We start from the raw sequence: 19,217 nt of genomic DNA, 5'->3' as shown, positions 1-19,217 counted from the left end.
CTCCTATAATATAAAGCAATTTAACTAAAATTATTTATAGTAATTTTGAACAAAGTTGTTATATATTATAATAATTTTAACAGATCAAATCAACCCAGAAAAACGCTTGGATGACGCTGGGGCCCACATGAAAAGCCTTCGTCGTTACCTGAACTGCTGCGCCTGGTGAAACGCGTGAACCGTCGGTTGGTGGGCCACAAGGAAATCATGCCGGGACCCACACAAAACCGCAAGGGAGATGGGAAGTAATCCAGTGCACGGACAGGATCCCATCACGTACGAAACGGACGGACGCGATCTCTTATCCGTCGCTATTCATTTAACCGCATGGATTCCAGGCGAGCACGACGCCCGTCTCTTCCTTTCTCCTCACCGGCCTCCCGTCTCCATTCCAGATCTCTCAGCTCGATCGTCGCCGAAGATTAAATTTCCTGCGATCGATCTTCAGGTTCCGCGTTTCTTACACCGAAATCTGTGGTTCTGGGGGTTTTGAGCATTTACGTTGTTCCTCATGAAATTGGCGGGTTCTTTCTGGGAAGGGCTTTTCGATCTGCTAAAGGTGGGCGTCTTATCGATTGGATTCTTAAATTTGGTACACTTATGTGTTGGTTGATCTTCCACTTACCTATTTTCATGTGTTTATTTGTTTCATTTTGGTGTATTTGCTTCTCGATAAATCAATGTATGAGAAGGCTTCCTCATACCTTGGTTGTTTATAACTCTCAAAGAGACCTAAAATTTTCTCAGAAGGTTCCTGGTTTAGCATATTGTGATGTTCTTTCCTTCTGTCACAGATGGATGTTTATAATAACTGGTGATTTTGTTTAATTTGTTACACTAGAAGTGAAGAATATTGGGTTTTCCTTCAAATTCGTGATTGCAGTAGTACCATTACCTGCCTTACAACTCCTAATGGGATGGGGAAATATCTTGAACCGGAGGATGAAAGTTTTCAGTCTAGCATTGATTATCTACCTGGATTACAAGGTGCAGTTAGCCACTAGAAGTATCTAGTGAGATTAATTGTTGTTTGTTCACTATTTTAGGTCAGATCTCACTGAGGTTTTGCAATATTGCAGGCCACGCAGAAGAAAGCTGCATGGTTTAGCAGAACCAAAATGGATACTGTATGGGCAAAAACTCATGAGCGAAATGCTAAACGTGTTCTTAATTTGATGATCGAGATGGAAGGTCTGTGGGTAAAACTTGGTCAATATTTATCTACCCGAGCAGATGTTCTTCCAGAGGCTTATATATGTCTTCTCAAACAGTTGCAGGATTCTCTTCCTCCTCGACCATTAGAAGAGGTGACTTGTCCAGGATGAATGTTTCACTAATGTATTTGTATTTTTAGCAATATCTTTGAGCTACTAAGATAGCTCGAGCGTAGATATGATGCTGTGAGTTTGTGATTTTTTGGTTCAAACTGACTTCATTATCCTCAGCTGTAGTGACTGAAGAACATAAAAATTTGCCTTAATGATCATTCAATTGTTGTCACTAGAGTCTCAGTTGCTACTGATGATCTGGGCTCAAATGATTTATGTTTCAGTTACAGAATACTCATCCGCAGATGTACTTGCACAATATTCATGCTTTTGTGCAAACTAACGAAGCCTAAACAAACTGCATAAGTGAATATTATTTATTTTGAAAGTTAGAATGTGTGTTTACTGGAAACAAGTTTATGATTCTTACAACTCTGTTATCGTACAGGTCTCCCAAACCATAGAAAGAGAGCTTGGAAAATCTATGAACGACATCTTCTCTCAATTTGTGGAGGCACCTCTTGCTACTGCATCTGTAAGATCACATTACCCCCATTACAGAATATTGATCCTGAAAATTTTGTGATTGTATCTCAATTATTATATGTGCTATCATGTATATGGGTCCTTCCTCTACCAGGTATGTGCAATTTACCTTTTTTATGTTAATTAATTCTATAAAATTTAAAATGAAATAATTGCAGATAGCGCAAGTTCATCGTGCAACTCTGAAAAATGGACAAGAGGTGGTTGCCAAAGTTCAACATAACAGCATCAAGGAAGTCATCTTAGAGGTTTGCAGTTTTACTTTGTCAAAAGTTACAACTAATTTCGAAATCATCCTTTGATTAGATTATTGGAGCTAATTTGCAGGACTTAAAGAATGCAAAATCAATTATTGACTGGATAGCATGGGCCGAGCCACAATATGACTTCAGCCCTATGATAGATGAATGGTGCAAGGAGGCACCTAAAGAACTTGATTTCAATCATGAAGCAGGTTAGTCTGTTATGGTTTTTGTCTTTGAAGCTTATTTTCTTGTTTCACAATACTGTGATATAAATGTTTTATGCGGAGTCAAGCCTTCACTAATTAGTAACAGAAGTCACAACCCAAGTATGGACTGTTGACAATTATTTTTTGTACCTAGAAAATACAAGAAAAGTTTCAAAGAATTTACGAGTCAAAACTGGGGATGGCAGCTTAAAATCTGCAAATATAGTTGATGTGCTAATTCCAGATGTTGTTCAGGTGTATCTTCATCGACTTTTTTTAAGCAATGCCTATACTATAACTTTTTTTTAAGCAATGCCTATACTATGTTATCATTTATTTAGCTAATAATTTTCCTGATTTCTACGATCAGTCAACAGAGAAGGTTCTTATCCTGCAATATATGGATGGTATTCGGTTGAATGATATTGAATCACTCAATGCACTTGGTGTGGACAAACAAAATCTTGTTGAAGAAATTACACGTGCATATGCTCATCAAATATATGTCGATGGATTTTTCAATGGAGATCCACATCCAGGTACAGTTACTTGTGGCAATTTCTTTGTTTTTTGTTTTTACCTTCTCAGCTGGTAATCTATAAATTGGAATGTTAAGATTCCCATGATTTAGGATAAAGTTTTCTACACTCTCCTAGTTGAACCAGTGCTGCACCCAATGTGAGCTGAGTGTTGGTGTATCTTCAAGTTCAAAATATCTTAAAAGTTTTGTATGGAAATTCTATAAGGATTTCTATCCGCATTTCAAACCTAAAAAATCAAAAGAAAGGGAGCTGAAAGGTTAATTTTATCTGTTCTAGGATTTTGACATACACTACACGTTGGTGTCTATTTTTTTTTGCAGGAAATTTTCTTGTAAGCAAAGAACCTCCGCATCACCCTATTTTACTTGATTTTGGACTTACCAAGTCAATTTCAAGCTCTATGAAACAAGCACTTGCAAAATTATTTTTGGCATGTGCTGAGGTAAATTGCATTACTCCTTAATAGTTAAGATTGCTAGAATCTAAAATGTAATCACCAATAATTGCTTCATTTGTAGTGATGTGCATCTATTTGATGAGCTTGCTGTCTATAAACAATTGTTGCATCACAATATACAGAACATAAAGCATTAGTTCACGAGTAGCCACATGAGATATGCCTAGTGTTGGAGGTCCTACTTAGTGCTCTAACCTTGTGTATAGACATCAATACAGTCATCAGTCACTTGGTCGAGTACTTTCACAGTTTAAAGTACTTTTATATCTTACCACCTGGATGCCAGGCCCATATGCATTCATGCAATGCATTGCTTCTGTGGACTCTCTTTGAAACAAAATAATACAAAATTCAGCTTCTAAGCTAATATGCTATCAAATGATTGATTAGTGTCCAATAATCATTTAATATATCATTCTATGATCAAATTCACATACTTACTACTTAGGTCATATTGATACTTTCAAGAAGTAAACAATTCCGTATGCTTAGTGTTTATCAGATTATGTTCTATTGTGGCAGGGGGACTATGTTGCTCTATTAGCTGCCTTCACAGAAATGGGACTTAAGTTACGTGTTGATATGCCAGAGCAGGCTATGGACATTGCAACAGTGTTTTTTCGCACTTCCACACCATCTAGTGAAGCATTTGTAAGTATGTTTGTTGTCTGCTTCTAGACATCTTCCTACTTTCTTTTTCAGTATGAGAAAATCAATCGATATTAATTATTTTAGCTTAAAATATTGTATGCATTCTTTCTATCAAGGAAAACATAAGAACTTTGTCTGAACAAAGAGAGAAGAACATGAAGGTTCTTCAGGAAAAGATGAAAATGAGCAAAAAGCAAGTTCAACACTTTAATCCCGTAAGTGATAGCAATTTTCTTCCATGATATTCCTCCAATTGCTCCATAATATTTTTAGAATCTATGTATCATATTTCCTTAATTGTGACATTATTCACAGTCTTATTGTAATGAATGAGGACGATCCCATTTTTACAGGTTGATGCTTTCCCAGGTGATGCAGTGATATTTATGAGGGTAGTGAATCTTCTTCGAGGTCTGTTTGCAATTATTCCTTCTATGTTTATACATAATTACATAACGCATTAGAGAGACATTCAATCTTTTTCAGGGCTTTCTTCTACTCTTAATGTCTGTGTTGTTTATTTGGATATCATAAGACCATTTGCTGAATCGACGCTCATAGGGTGACTATCTTGATTGCATTTTTTTTACTCTTAATTTTATCGTATTGTTCCTACAATTATATAATTAATTGTCTTGTTTAATTTTCAAATTTCCAAAATTATGTCATATTCATTTGCTTTAGAAGCACCAGCAATGGGTCACCGACTAGCAACTCATGGATCTATGATTCACCAATTCAGTCTAACGTGGAGGCCAAGTTGAGAAAGCTCCTGGTTGAGCTTGGAAACGAGAGAATACTTGGAATACAAGTAGGTCTAGTTTACTTTGTTCATTATTTGGTGTTTGAGATTAAAATTGAAGCTCCTAATTTAAAATGACTAAATAAAAGAATGATAAAAATAAACTAAGATATCTCGAGTTTCAAACTGGAAATGAAATGTGTCTTTTTGTCTTCTCGTGTTTATCATAGAACACTTGACTTTTCATTTTGAATTCTTTAAGAATTTATGTTAGGAATACTTATTTTGATATTTAATATTTTTAATATCCATTTTTCAATAATTCATATTATCAATAGCTTGAAATGTGCAATTTTCTTTTGTGGTGTTTGCTTCTCTTGTTATATAACTATCTTCCTTATTACTTTCTCTAAAGCCCGTGGTATTCCTTTTCAATCAGTTACTTCTCGAAGTTTAAACCCAGTATTCCAGTAGCCATGATAGTTTAAGTTCAGCAAGCAGACTTAATTTGATTAATTTTATGATTTTTGGATTGCTAGCTTATTCCATTCATTTGTTACTAGGTACTTTCAGAGCCAAACAAAAAATAATTAAATAATAAACCTTGATAGTAGAGACAATCAGACATGTTGATGTACCTTGAATATGAGTGCAGAGGCGGATTGATATTCTTCATGCTATATTTCTAGACATAAAAGTTGTTGGTCTTGCAATTGAATGAGGGCAGTGGCATCATTGTGAAGGTGTAAAGCGTCTTAAAATCTTACTAGGCGAACACACAAGATGACTAGTAGGGAAGAAGAGATGGTAACTAAGGTATAAATCTGTTTTAAGAAAAGGATTGTGCTAGTCTTATTTGGAGAATTGAGAAGGAAATGTTGTTACATATTGGATTAATAAAAGTTTAAAGATGAACAGATGATAACTAAAGTACAAATCTTTTTAACAAAAAAGATTCTGCTAATCTTTTATTTGTAGAATGAGAAGGATCAATAAAAGTTTATAGTTTGTGAATACCTGTTCTCATATTTTATTTAGTTTGCTATGTTCTGTTCCCCTCATCTGCAGGTTTGTGCATACAAAGATGGAAAGGTTATAATAGATACTGCTGCAGGCGTGCTAGGAAGATATGATCCCCGCCCTGTTCAACCGGATAGCTTATTTCCAGTTTTCTCCGTCACTAAGGGAATCACTGCTGGGATGGTACATTGGCTCGTCGACAAGGGGTAAAATATTATCAAGTAGTTCTACACCCTTTTATTATGTATGCATGACCAAATATTTGATAGACCATCAGTGCCGAGGTGCAGACATCTGTAGTTGAATTTCACTTAATTTTTACAAGGGTCACTCTAGATTAAGTGGTAACTACTAGTATTCATATCTTGCTCATTAGGTACTTTCAGTGACTTCCAACACTAGATCAAGTCATTTTACATTTTAGATGAATTTACTTAGTAGCTCCTTTTCACGAATCCACCTATGTGGAAATTTATGCATCTTGTAATTCACTGTTACGCACCACCATAGAATGCTGCGAAAATTGTGTAACTTCTGAATAACTTTCTTATATCTCCACACCTGATTCTACTCACAATTAATAGAGCTCGAATCTCTGAATCGATTTCCCTTTTTTTTTCCTTTTTTACTCTAGTACTGAAAAAAACAGGTGTCATCATTTGGGTAAAGGATATCTTAATGCATTCCTTAAATTTTCAGGAAACTCAATCTCAATGAAACCATAGCAAATATCTGGCCAGAGTTTAGTGGTGGAGAAAAGGATATAATAAAGGTTAGCACTAAGTCTCATGATGTGATCGATCAAAAGTTTTGTTTTCTGTATGTGTTTAATCATTTAGTTTAGTTCTTTCCGTAGGTTCATCATGTTCTTAACCACTCGTCCGGCTTGCACAATGCTATGTCTGATGTGACGAATAGCAACCCATTGCTAATGTGCGACTGGGAGGAGTCTCTTCAGCATATTGCTAGGTCAGTTCCTGAGACAGAACCTGGCTCCCAGCAACTGTACCACTACTTGTCCTTTGGATGGCTCTGTGGTGGTGTGATAGAGGTATACTACTTTTTTTCCTATTAGTTTGTTATTAAATCTGATTTTTTTTTTTGTTTATTCGATGTATGTTCAATTTAAAACAGCATGCATCTGGAAAGAAATTTCAAGAAGTGCTGGAAGAAGCATTCATCCACCCTCTCGGAATCGAAGGTGAACTATACATTGGTATTCCTCCCGGTACGTGAAAATTTCTGCTTTTTTCTCTTTCAAGTAGCTTAATTCGACAAGCATTAGTGTTGTTTTACAATTATTTTCTTCTTGTTCCAGGTGTCGAGTCTCGGCTGGCTTCCCTAACCCTCGACCAAAAGGAACTACAAAATCTCATGGAGATCAGAAGTAGGCCTCATATGCCATCCAGCTTTCTACAAGGTAATTTGGTTGAGGTTGCAACCAACCTTCCTGTTCTATTCAACACACTAAACATTCGAAGAAGCATAATTCCCGCCGCAAATGGCCATTGCTCTGCTCGTGCCTTGGCACGCTACTATGCCTGCCTCGCTACGGGCGGATCCATTCCTCCACCTCATCCATCTACCTCAAAACCTCTCCTCGGTAGCCATGTCCATGCTCCAATGTTCCTTCCTCCCAAGCCTCCTAAGAGGAAATGGAGACTCAAGGAGATCCTAAGCGTCGATCCGCTAAGCAAACGGTCGAAAAGTTCAAATGCAAGCATAGGTAGTCCTAACTCTAATGACCATAATCGCGTAGCCAATACTAATGGAGACCGCAAAACTCTCGGTAGAGTATTCAATAACCCAAAGATCCATGATGCCTTCTTGGGGTTGGGTGATTACTCCGGCTTGGTCATCCCGAATGGTAAATTTGCTCTAGGTTTTAGGAATTTCAGCACCCCGAGTGGTAGTTCGACTAGTTTTGGGCACTCGGGAATGGGTGGATCCACCGGATTCTGTGACATCGAGAATAATTTTTCAATAGCCATCACAGTGAACAATATGTCATTAGGGAGTGTCACAAGAAGTATAGTGCAGCTGGTTTGTTCTGAGCTGAACATTCCCATACCTGAAGAATTTTCAAGGTTTGGAGAGAAAGGGCCTGACATGCTGCTTAATATGGGTCAATAGCTCGAGTTCGGACAGAGAAACACAACACTCTATCGTTCGTACTATGTATCATCTTATATGGTAATATAGTCTTAGAATGAACACGGATACACTCGTGTGGAATGTTGATTTTTTTTTTTTCAAAAAGAAAAAAAAAAGGAAAAAGAAATACAATCATCCTTCACACATACTGTGAACCACTCAGGCAGAGATCAAATGTTGATTGTATTTTGTTGGATGAAACTGTAATCCACATATATCATATATTCATAATATTCTTATAATTTACATAAAAGTATGAATCATATTTATGAAGTTATTTTCCTTGGTCAACGGTTACTTTTACAAATTCTGATTTCATAAAATTAAGATTCAGGTTTATAAAATCTGAATTAACTAAAGTTCCTATAAAAACATATTGTAAGTAGAATAGAATTTATATAAATTTTATACGAAGTTTTAGTATGAATATTCAGAAAAATTTTATATAATGGATTGTATCAAAATAATTCACAATGTTTTGGGGCACTGCAACACCAATAAGAACACATCAACTTGGTCGAGCAGATTCTATTGGGTCTTTTCAACTCCAATTGTTTCTGAACTCACATCTTGCATATTCATTTTACTGTCTTCATTATATGCTTTTATGTGAGAGCTCCCAATTTTTTTTGCAAGGGTAATTTTTTATGTTTTCTGCGATCGAGGGCTTTATATGACTAGACAGATACTTAAGTATATATATACATATATATTGTCTAGCAAGAAAATTGAATCAATTGGTCGATTGATAATTAGTTTCGCTTGAAATTTTTGTATGATGATTCATTGTTTGAAATTTGTGCATTATTATTAACTAGGTTGATTGTGTTAAGGCATATAATGGTAAGTTTGATAAACCCACTAACTATTCTAATCATACTAACTAAATAAGAGGCAAACAAAATAGATCAAGTTGGTCAATTTGGCTTGCTTAGCCTGGATTTGTCAGGCAGCAGAGGCCACAGGAGCAGCCGAGGAAGCCAAACGACTAAGTTCTTGGAGATGGACTAGGCGAACGAACCATCTAAACTGGCAAGTTACACGATCCAATTCAGGAAGGTGCATCAAAACAATTGACAAAATAAAACTAGTAGAATAAATTATTCATATTAATACAACTAAATAGGCAAATATAAACAATGAAAACGGGGATCTCAATTACGGTCGCATCGGATTCCGCGCTTTCAGAGACTAGGTCGGTGCCATTCATCTCGCGGGACGCGAAGCCATTGCCCGTAAAGAAAATCCCTTGGTGTAGTTTTTGTTCGTACAGACCTGTTAGATTATATGACGCGTGTAAATTTCATTAAATTCCATTTCACTATTTACATCAGTCAACGAAGGATATAAGCAGTCAAAACCACTTGGTTATTGAGTCTGTTTGTTAGAAAATAATTTATATATAAAAAATCTTATTTCTATCATTTAAAGATTATTATAATTTCTTTTTCATATGAATTATATATAAAAAAAATTTTCTATCTCTATGTGTAAGCGCTAAGTGCAGCAGGCTCCTTTGGTAGTAGTTACTCAGCTGGCCTAGTCTACTTTATTCAATCTATCTACTTTAACTTAACAAACTTATCTCATTCGCTCACCCCCAATTAATCTAACTCAAGTTGATAGTCTTGAATGGACAAGGACAGATAGTGAAGAACACAAATTAATTTATTAATAGAATGAAAAGTTTGTAGGCGAGTGAAAAACTTATAGTTTCAAACTAAATTTTACAGAGTGAAATGAATATTTAAAATAAAATAAAGAAATTGTGAGCTTGCCATTTATGGACAATTATCAATTGCATTATTCCCTCATGAGTCATGCATCACCACGTTGATGTCTGTGGGCCTAGGTGAAACCTACCCGAGTTGACTGAAATTAATTTAGACAAAGAAAGGACAGCACCGACATGTGATGGAGTCCAGAATCCAAAGAAAGGCCAATTGGAAGTGGTCCCAATCGCCATTGATTGGGCGGCATTTGTCAAACCAGACCTCGTCCAGTGTGTTACAACAAGCGTTTCGTGGTTTGGTTTGCCTTGTCAGGGAGCCAAAGCCAACGAGTGGTCCCTAAATCGAATGCGATTTTCAAAGGGGGAACCAAACGTTAGTCGAAGGCAATAGATGGATACCAGCGATTCATCTGGATTGACCTTTTGCTAAGGTCTAATAACAGCACTGAGTAGTAACCTTTTTAGGTTAACTTAATTCATGGTCTTATTATGAAGTAACAAGGGACATTTGGGAATGAGCATCAAAACCATAAGAACATATTCCTCCAACCACTCAAAAAGCTAGTGAAGTGGAGCATCATCCAACAAAACTAATTCATTATTGCTCCCGGGTTCTGATGCCGACCTCCACCCACTAGATATGGTGTAGCAGTTTCCAGACAGAAGGTTGACTACAGGGGCATCTAATTTCATAAATAAAGACCAACTCGGACAACAATCCAAAAGGTCGTCTAGGTTTGATAGGCACAAGTCAAAAATATTCAAAGCCAAATTGGATTTGTATTGATCTTTTGGAATATTTAGTGGAAAAAAAAAACCAAAGGCTAAAGATTCTTCTACTGGCCATTTGTTTTCCCCCATCGTAGTGGTTGGTCATTTGGTATTGAATCAAACTGAGTGCAAGTGGTGTTTTAAAAATATTAATAAATTGACCTCAGTATCCATCAATACTTTGATCTAATTGCCAAGCAAATAAGCAACAAAGTTAAAACCCTAGCACTTAAATTATTACATAATAATAATAAAGAAGAAGTCAAGCATTGAGAAACCACTCCTCCCTTCAGAGTTAAAGTCCATGTCATCATCCACTATTTATAGTGCCCCAACTGATCCATGTTGCCTTCTTCTATTTAAAGTAATTTGACCCAACTACACACACCATTTAGTCATTGAATTAACTCCTAGTGGTGAAACTCACCCACTTCACCAAATAGGAACCATTATTAATAACACCCACGTGCCGCTTTGTCATCTAATGCTAGTCAACTGAGAGAGCGGGCCCCTCTCGTTTTGACTCCAACTCACCTACCCGGATTTCAAACCAATCTCCAACCCAACTTATTGCCTTAACTCTCGTGCCCATAATTTTTACCCCTGTAACTCTACCCTTTTTAAAATAATTAACGATGTGAACGATAACGGATTAAGAGGAAAAATGCAAGTTAAAATAAAGTTTTGGACAAAATGTTTTTTTTTCTGTTTTTTTTTCTTTTTTTCTTATTACTTTCTTTTTTGGGGGAAATTTTCGCGGAAAAGGGCAGAAGAAATGAGCAGGGAAGATTGAAGACTGCGGGAGAAGGGGAGGACCTCAGATGACGGAGTCGGCGGCGGCGGTGGTCGAGGTATGGCGGTGCTCCCCCTCGTAGGTCACGATCAGCATCAAAGGGTCGTCGGGTGCTCGCTCCACGTGCTTCCTGGCGGGGCAACCGCGGAGGGTGCTGCACTTGTAGTAGCCCCTGCGAGAGAGGTGAATGTTAGGTCGATTCCGAGGCCGTTCGTCGGAGATTCGGTGGCGAAGGAGAATGAGGAGGCGGCGACCCTTACCTGGGATAAGGGGAGCCCTTGATCGGCTTCTGCCCGTACTTTCGCCACGAGTATTCGTCAGCGGGAATGTCGGAAGATTTCGAGCTCGCCGCCGGGACGCGGATCGTCCGCTTGACACGAGATTTCCTGCTTAAAATCAGATTAGGGTTGCATCGGGTTAAGGTAAGTCTGTTATATTGCGATCTTGAAGTTTTTTTGGGTTAAGTTCCAGTTACCTTCTCTTGGAGCAGTGGCAACGCGCGCCGGGGACGGCACACTTGCCGACGACGTGCTCGGAATGTGCGTGAGCATGCTCGTGGCATCGTCGATCGACCGCAGCGGAGATGATCGGAAACTTGCCGGCTGAAACAGGCGGGAGGAGGTGGGATGAGGCAGCACCGAACCGGCCGTTCGACAGACTGCCGTCGCCAGTGACGGAAGACACGAACGAAGGGGTCGCGGGGGAGATCGGCGTAGAGGTGCTGAAATACTCCTTGTTAAATCGGCTGGGCGGCGACGTCTCGCTCGCGGAGGCGGGAGTCGGCTTGGTGAAGTCGAGGGTCCGGGCCTGGGCCTGGGCCTGGGCAGGCACCGCCGCAGGCGGAAGGCGATGTCCGGGAGGCTTGATCCGGAGCGGGACTGGGGCGAGGGTCAAGCTTTTCGCCACAGCGGTTACCGGCTCCGCCGGCGGCGGGGGCGATGCAGTAGGGCCGCGACGAAATCGGGCGTGGCCGGTACGGTTGAGGACGGAGATGAACTTCTTGAACTTGGACACGGTGACGTCGGCGATATCGCGGCAATCGAGTTGTTGCTGGGACCGGCGATCGGAGAGGCGGAGGATGAGGTGCTCCATGGAGCGGAGTCCAGCGGCGCCGGCTTCCTGGATGGCCATCTGCTCCTCTATCTTGGCGTAACTCATCAGATCGACAGCCATCGCCGCAGATCTGAGCCCTAGCAACTAGCAAGCAAGAGCATTTGACAAGGAAGCGGCGGAGGAGGAACTAGCAAGGCGATGAGACCTGAAGAGGCGGGCATTTTATAGGCAGAGGCGAAGGAAGAGGACCGTTCACGGTTCGTGTTAAAGCTGGTTAGTTTCAATCCGACGGTCGAGATCGCCCAGCAAACAATCAAAATTAAATGACGGTTTCCAAATAACTCTATATACACAAGTGGCACGTGCAAGTCACTTGCTCTTATGGTCAACCATCCTTCTCACGGCAAAAAGGTCGAGCGCAGACAAAATTTACATCCGCGCTCGAAGACTTCGATCGATCGGCCTCGCGATTTCGTCGAGTTGATTGCGATTGCGAATGTCGATAAGAAAAGGTAATGGCGATTGGTTTTCTTGTGCGATTCTCTCGCTTGCTGCTTCTCCGCCTCATGCCGTCTGGCTCCCTGTCTCTTATTCCCTTTCACCGGCCAGATAGAATTTGGAGTTAGGGTTTCATTGCTCCCCTTCCCCAACTTGCGCTCCGCCTTTTTCCTTCCCCAATTTTTGCTGCGATTGGCGAATCGGTCGTACAATTGCTTGAGTTGGTTCCCATTTGATAGTATTTTACCGTGAAATTTCGATTTCGAACTTGTTAAACCGTCTGGTTTCTTGTTTAGATTGTTCATTTGTCTTGCATTTGTTTCTAGAGTTCAGAATGATCCTATTCGGTCGATGAAGGCATGTATTGCGCCCAAAAGACTTGCTGACGAATTTTTTCTTCACTTTCTAAAATTTCTTTTTGTTGCTAGCTGAATAGTGCATATACATTCTTCTACTAGTTTATTGTAGTCTTGTGGATTCTAAGTTAATAAATTTATCTTTTCTTCTTAATTACAGATCAATTCATCTCACAACTGGAAGAATCAAACAAACGATGTACGTTTACTCAGAAGTTAATATATTTGTAGAATCGTCGCTGAAATCAATCTCGCTATGTATTAGTCTGTTAGCATTCTCATGATTGAGACGTCTTCAATTGATTAAATAGGTTACATGAAAGTACCATGAAATTTCACCACTGAAGTTTAGCTCTTTATGATTTTGCTTCACACTTGAACATATGCTCGCAATGAAAAACTGTAAGATCTTGTAGTGCAAATATAGAACTAGTAGTCACAAGCTCTCTCCCTCTTTGATAGTCAAGCTAAACATAATTTGAGAAAGCCTCCAGCCATGTAAGTGTTTCAATAATTGTAGATAACTTGTTGAGGTTTGTTATTTTTAGATGCAAAGGCCATGCAATCCTATTCAAAGAACTTCCAGCGCACTGATTGATCCATTGCATTCTTTTTCAAGATTGCCATTAAAGCTTTTGCAACTGAATGTTCAACAAGACAGTAGTGAACACCCTTTGCAGTCCCCATCATTTAGCCATCTACAATTAGGTGGAGTTTTGAACTCATGGAAGAATTTTATTCTTGCACATATTTCTGTGAGTTTCGCATTGTCATATGAAGAGCTCTGGATGCTAAATCATGGTGATGCATTTGGTTTGATTTTAGCATGTAATACTTAAGAAAGTATCAACTGCATATCTAAATACAGCACATATGTTCGGATGATCTTGAGAAATCAATTGTATCTTTGTATGCCGAATCTATTCATGTGGGTCAATTGAGCTACCAGTTCTCATAAAATTGGGTTTGATATTTTTTTAATGTACGTAAAAGCAGAGCCTATTCTGAGTGCCCCTGTAATTTAGGATGATCGAAATTAGTTTTGATGTTTCCTATAGTAACTATCTTTGCTGCCCTTATGTCATAACTCTTATGATTGCTATATTTGTGAATTTTGTTTTGCTTTCTATTGTTTCCTTTTATTTTCTTTGTTTCAACAATGAATTCTAGTTAATACAGTTTCTTGATATTTATTTATTTTTGTTTAATGATCACCAGATACTCTAAGTGGATGGTTGACAATTTTAACAAATTCTGACAGTGATTTCCCTGTTACTAATAGACGAAAAAACATTCAAGCTGCACCCTTACCTTATGGACTTTGGGAATGTTAAACAGGATTTGGATTGGGATGGTATAACATGTTCGATCTGCTTTTGAACTTCCCTCACAATGGTGTGCTACTTCATAGCTGGTCATATGAGAAAGGGTGTTGTTCATTCATTTGGGATACTGATCAAAGCCACTCAAACTGCATGGAGTGGTTCAAAAGTGTATGGAATTCCTGCAGCTGTAAAAGTCACTTCTGCAAATGGAGTTGCTATGGTTTGTTTTTGAGATGTATCATCTGAGTCCTAGCAACCAACCAACCTGCCCACTGTGCAGGGGAGATATGACTGGGTGGCTCGTCATCGATGAGGCTTGCATCTACTTGAACACAAAGCAACAGTGCTGTGAAGAGAAACATCGTACATATGTTGGCAATTTTCATGAGCTCCAGAAACATGCTCAAGTGAAGCACCCTTATTCATGCCCTTCGAAAATTGATCCCCTACAAAAACTGGATTGGGAAAATGTCCAGCAGCCATCAGAGATCGTAAATGTCTTTAGTAGTATACACACAGAAGTACCACACACGGTCTTATCAGGGGACTATGTCATTGAATATGGGGATTCAGAAACAGGTGATGAGTTTGTATATCTTAGGACTTCTAGAGGTCGTTGGTGGAGCTCTCTTTTGTCTTGTAGATTGATTCTGAAATTTAGGTGCTTAAAAATTTGATGGAGATCCTTCGATGTTTCCGATGTTTCATACATAGGCGAAGCTTTTTCATCCTTCGATGTACGAGAGTACAGATTCACTGAAACAGATAATGGACTTGTGCAAACAGATGTTGGTGCTGCCCCATCTCTAGTGATTCGTAGCCACTACAGGCGAGATTATTTATGCCTCCGAGTTTTGACTACTTTACTAAATATAATCCAGTAAACTAATGCTAATTAGTATAGCAATTGCTAGATTCATGGCTTTTAGATTCATCTTTCTGATATCTTTTATTATTTTGATATGCACAGAAACGATCCAAACCAGTTGAGATTCTGTGCAGAAGCTAGTTTGATGCTCTTTGGATGCATTTTTCAATGACCATCGATGCTGAGGAAGAACTTGCAGCATCTAGTTGGTCATTTTAGGTTGTTGTCTTCCTGTTAGATTTAGATCACTCTGAATGGCATATATAGGTTTTACTGTCTTAGTAACTATTGAAGTCCTTAAATGAATGCCAAAATTACTGTTGAATAAGCATTGTTGCGTTTGGTTAGAATAGTGAGCTTGGCACTTGATGACTAACCTGTAAAGTGAGCTGATAAAGACCTTCCCAACAAACAGGGCACTGAAGCAGTCTGATCCATTCCTCAAATTTGTAGTGTGCTGGCAAAGACAGAGACCTGCTTCCATCGTCCACCACGTCTCGTTTAGGTATCTGCCTTTCTTTACCAATGCATTGCAAGCGACTGAAGTCCTGAAATGTTAGTCTACAGCCTAAAGCCAACTTTTTGGCAAATTTATTTGATTCATCATCACATGGATGCTCTGTGCAGGTGTGGCCTACTCAATCTCCAACTCATCCTTTGTCTTCTTCCTAGATATTTGAGAATTTATCAGCATTCCAATCCTTGGAACTGAGTCGAAGTGCCTTCAGCTGATATAAACCTGCCTTCTTCGTCCATCTCTTCCAAGTTCTGACTCATGTTTATTGAATCATAGATATTTGCTGCCAATTTATTGATGTAGAATCCATCTAAAAAGGAAGCTTTTTTAGAGGTAAAAATGGAGTTTTGGACCACCCTGGCGTCGTTCATGGGGTTGTTCGCCTTGTGCCAGAGCATTCTCCATGCGGTGCTGCCGCCGGAGATATGCTTCGCGGCGGCGACTGTCTTGCACAGGCTCTTCCTTTGCTTTTCCACCTATTGTTACTATGATATCACTGAGACCGACGGCGTGAGCACCAACGAGCTCTACCACTCGGTGCAGCTCTACCTGAGCCGCTCCGCGTCCGTCGCCGCCACGCGCCTCAGCCTCTCCCGTGGCCTCAACTCCTCCGCCTTCACCTTCGGGCTGAGCAGCCACGACCGACTGGTGGACACCTTCCGCGGCGCCACCGCCACGTGGGAGCACGTCGTGACGCAGCGGCAGGCGCAGACGTTCTCGTGGCGGCCGCTTCCGGAGGAGAAGCGCAGCTTCACGCTCCGCATCAAGAAGAAGGACAAGCCCCTGTTCGTGCCGGCATACCTCGACCACATCATGGACACCGCCACCGAGCTCCGACGCCGGAGCCAGGAGCGCCTCCTCTACACGAACTCCCGTGGAAGCAGCGGAGGCATGGAGTCCCGCGGCTTTCCGTGGGAATCTGTCCCCTTCAAGCACCCCAGCACCTTCGAAACGCTCGCCATGGATCCGGAGCGGAAGGAACTGATCATGGCCGACCTCAGGGATTTCGCCGAGGGCAAGGCCTTCTACGAGAAGACCGGCCGCGCGTGGAAGCGCGGCTACCTGCTCTACGGCCCGCCGGGCACGGGCAAGTCGAGCATGATCGCCGCCATGGCCAATTTCCTCGGATACGACGTCTACGACCTCGAGCTCACAGAGGTCAGCACCAATTCGGAGCTCCGCAAGCTCCTGATGAAGACCACTTCAAAATCCATCATCGTCATCGAGGACATCGATTGCTCGATAAACCTCACCAATCGAGGCCCCAAAAAGTCGCCGATCGATTCGCCGTCGCCGTCGCCGGAGGACCCCAATGCTGCCTGCCCAAAGACGATAACTTTATCCGGCCTCCTCAATTTCACCGACGGATTGTGGTCCTGCTGCGGAAGCGAACGCATTTTCGTGTTCACCACCAACCACGTCGAGAAACTCGACTCGGCGCTGCTCCGATCGGGCAGAATGGACATGCACATACTGATGGGCTACTGCTCGTTCCCGGCGCTCAAGATCCTGATGAAGAACTACCTAGGGATAGAGGACGGCGAACTCGACGAAAAATCCGACCTTGTGAACGGATTGGAAGCGGCCATCGACGAGGCCGAGATAACTCCGGCGGACGTCAGCGAGATCCTGATAAAGAACCGGCGGCGGGAGAAGCGCGCGGCGTCGGCGGAACTGCTGGAGACTCTCAAGGCCCGGGGGGAGAAGAGGAGGAAGGAAGGAGGGAAGAAGAGTTCCGGCGACGGAATGGAAGTGGAGGAGGAGGAGAAGAGGGCATTGGACAGCCCCAAGGAGAGCGGTCAAGCAATGGAGGGCAGAAATGGCAAAGACGAAGGAGCATTGTGAGGAGAAACCTTGCCCGCCATGTGTTCGCTGAAATGCCTCTCTGCCAATGTGATTATCGAATAAAGAGTTGGTGTCTAGTCTTTGCCATTCTACCCATTCCATTGTGAACTCCATCGAATCAATATTTGGGCTGTTGTTAGATTGCATGTTTTGAAGAAGAATATGAAGGTTGATATGTAAGTACTTATCGATTGCATCAAAAACTTTGTTGATAGATGTCTTGCCTTCTTTGATTACGGTCTCACAGCGATTTACTTCACGATTCTATCTTTTGCGAATAAAGTGAAGGTAAACTAGTCAATTTTATAAAGATCTAACTAAATCAATATTAGTGATTTAAATAGGTTAACGTGCAAGCCCTTATACCCTGGCCCACGTGAAGAGGGCTTCTATCACTACCCAACTTTCAAAATTATGTTTGCCCAAATAATATAATAATAAGCCCTTCCCCCCTCATAATGGCGACGAGCTCGGTGCACGAGTGCATTCATGGTACGAGAATCTTAGTGGAAGAGTACATACGGAGAAAGAATGATGCATAAGAAGTGAACCGGAAGGATTTGGTGCATTTGAGGGACAAAAAGTATGTTGGAGGAAATCTTCACAAGATATGTTGGTGAGTTGAGTTGAGTGAACTATACTCGGGATGAGAGTAGAGATTCAACTTAGATAAACTTTGTCACAGTCGATTTGAATTAGAGTTTCGGACAACCCTATGCATTAATTATATACTTATCCTTTGAACAAGTTTGAGATCCGAGCAATTTGGGTGGTTCGACTGATCAGAAGGACCTCTGGGCGACTAGAAGCACAAGTGGAGCATAGGGTCAAGTAAGTCAATCAAATATCTAGATTAACTACATATCCAAACAACTTGAGAAGTTTTGAGCTATTGGAAGCTAAAGACACATAATCACACTCAAAATACCTACTTCATGTTACTGTTCTTATTGCAAAAGTCTTACTATATAACTTGTAGTGTTGATCATTCATTATATAAGAGATTTTTCCACCTTCAGTATTTTACCGAAGATTAGAAAGCAATGGGCGATATCGTACATAGGTCTTGGAGTAGTAAATTCTAGAGTTCTGATCTAACTAAAATATTATGTCTCTTTATGTGTGTGTATATATATATATAAAATAAAAGATAGAATATTTTTAGTTGCAGATAGGCTATTTATCTCCTCCCTCTTTTTTTAGTAAATCTAAGTGTCCAATGCACCTTCACTACACTATCATTGTAATTCACATGTCAACTTTTAGTATGATGCTACTCAGGGTAGTAATTTGATTCTTAACCACTAGACCAAGTTTTGTCTGCCAAGATCCTTCAAGTTTTCTGAAATGTAAATTCTATTTACTAAAGTTAAAAAAGATTCTATCAAAGAGAGAGGCAAAAGAAGTTCAAATGCTTCAATATATATCATGTCCTTTTCATAGATGGAGATTCTAAACAAAAGACAATTGTCCTAGCAAACTTAACTTTATGGGATGCAATTGTTTGGATGCTCAAAAGAAGTCCCCAACTCAAACTGATAAGGATGGTACAAGTTGTTGTCAAGGTTTTAGGTGTGAGATTTGTCTTTGCTCAAATGAAAACTCAATTCCAAATGTGTTGTTTGGAT

The 19,217-nt window shown here is 40.3% G+C and overlaps 3 protein-coding genes across 4 annotated transcripts; 2 read left to right on the top strand and 1 right to left on the bottom strand.

Moving 5' to 3' along the window:
• The first annotated feature begins 378 nt into the window (after positions 1 to 378).
• On the top strand, positions 379 to 7,891 carry LOC141821355 (uncharacterized). The gene is made up of 19 exons (XM_074708778.1): positions 379 to 559; positions 884 to 987; positions 1,080 to 1,307; positions 1,717 to 1,803; positions 1,973 to 2,062; positions 2,142 to 2,268; positions 2,420 to 2,520; positions 2,636 to 2,804; positions 3,128 to 3,249; positions 3,787 to 3,915; positions 4,032 to 4,130; positions 4,269 to 4,326; positions 4,402 to 4,477; positions 4,600 to 4,726; positions 5,726 to 5,883; positions 6,377 to 6,449; positions 6,534 to 6,728; positions 6,812 to 6,905; positions 6,996 to 7,891. The coding sequence occupies exons 2-19, from the start codon at positions 913 to 915 to the stop codon at positions 7,808 to 7,810; spliced, it is 2,823 nt and encodes a 940-aa protein (XP_074564879.1). The 5' UTR covers positions 379 to 559; positions 884 to 912; the 3' UTR covers positions 7,811 to 7,891.
• A 1,000-nt stretch (positions 7,892 to 8,891) lies between these two features.
• LOC141820060 (putative WRKY transcription factor 17) lies at positions 8,892 to 12,360 on the bottom strand. Its single transcript, XM_074707345.1, has 4 exons — positions 11,603 to 12,360; positions 11,388 to 11,513; positions 11,151 to 11,299; positions 8,892 to 9,106 (listed from the first exon to the last, which is right to left on the bottom strand). Exons 1-3 carry the CDS (start codon positions 12,298 to 12,300, stop codon positions 11,152 to 11,154), a joined length of 972 nt encoding a protein of 323 aa, XP_074563446.1. The 5' UTR covers positions 12,301 to 12,360; the 3' UTR covers positions 8,892 to 9,106; position 11,151.
• Positions 12,361 to 13,476: 1,116 nt separating this feature from the next.
• Positions 13,477 to 17,774, top strand: LOC141821140 (AAA-ATPase At5g57480-like). Of its 2 annotated transcripts, XM_074708518.1 has the most exons (4): positions 13,477 to 13,742; positions 14,253 to 15,188; positions 15,330 to 15,732; positions 15,855 to 17,774. In XM_074708518.1, the coding sequence occupies exon 4, from the start codon at positions 16,084 to 16,086 to the stop codon at positions 17,587 to 17,589; it is 1,506 nt and encodes a 501-aa protein (XP_074564619.1). In that variant the 5' UTR covers positions 13,477 to 13,742; positions 14,253 to 15,188; positions 15,330 to 15,732; positions 15,855 to 16,083; the 3' UTR covers positions 17,590 to 17,774. The 2 variants fall into 2 exon arrangements, with proteins under 2 accessions (XP_074564619.1, XP_074564620.1); XM_074708519.1 differs by lacking the exons at positions 13,477 to 13,742; positions 14,253 to 15,188 and having other exon boundaries at positions 15,293 to 15,732.
• Positions 17,775 to 19,217: the final 1,443 nt, after the last annotated feature.

Source organism: Curcuma longa, chromosome 2 (genome assembly GCF_044706935.1).
Source record: "Curcuma longa cultivar G26 ecotype Majalengka, Jawa Barat chromosome 2, ITB_CL_G26_1.1, whole genome shotgun sequence".
In the NCBI taxonomy this organism is placed as follows: Eukaryota; Viridiplantae; Streptophyta; class Magnoliopsida; order Zingiberales; family Zingiberaceae; genus Curcuma; species Curcuma longa.
This window is presented reverse-complemented; position numbering and strand designations above follow the sequence as displayed.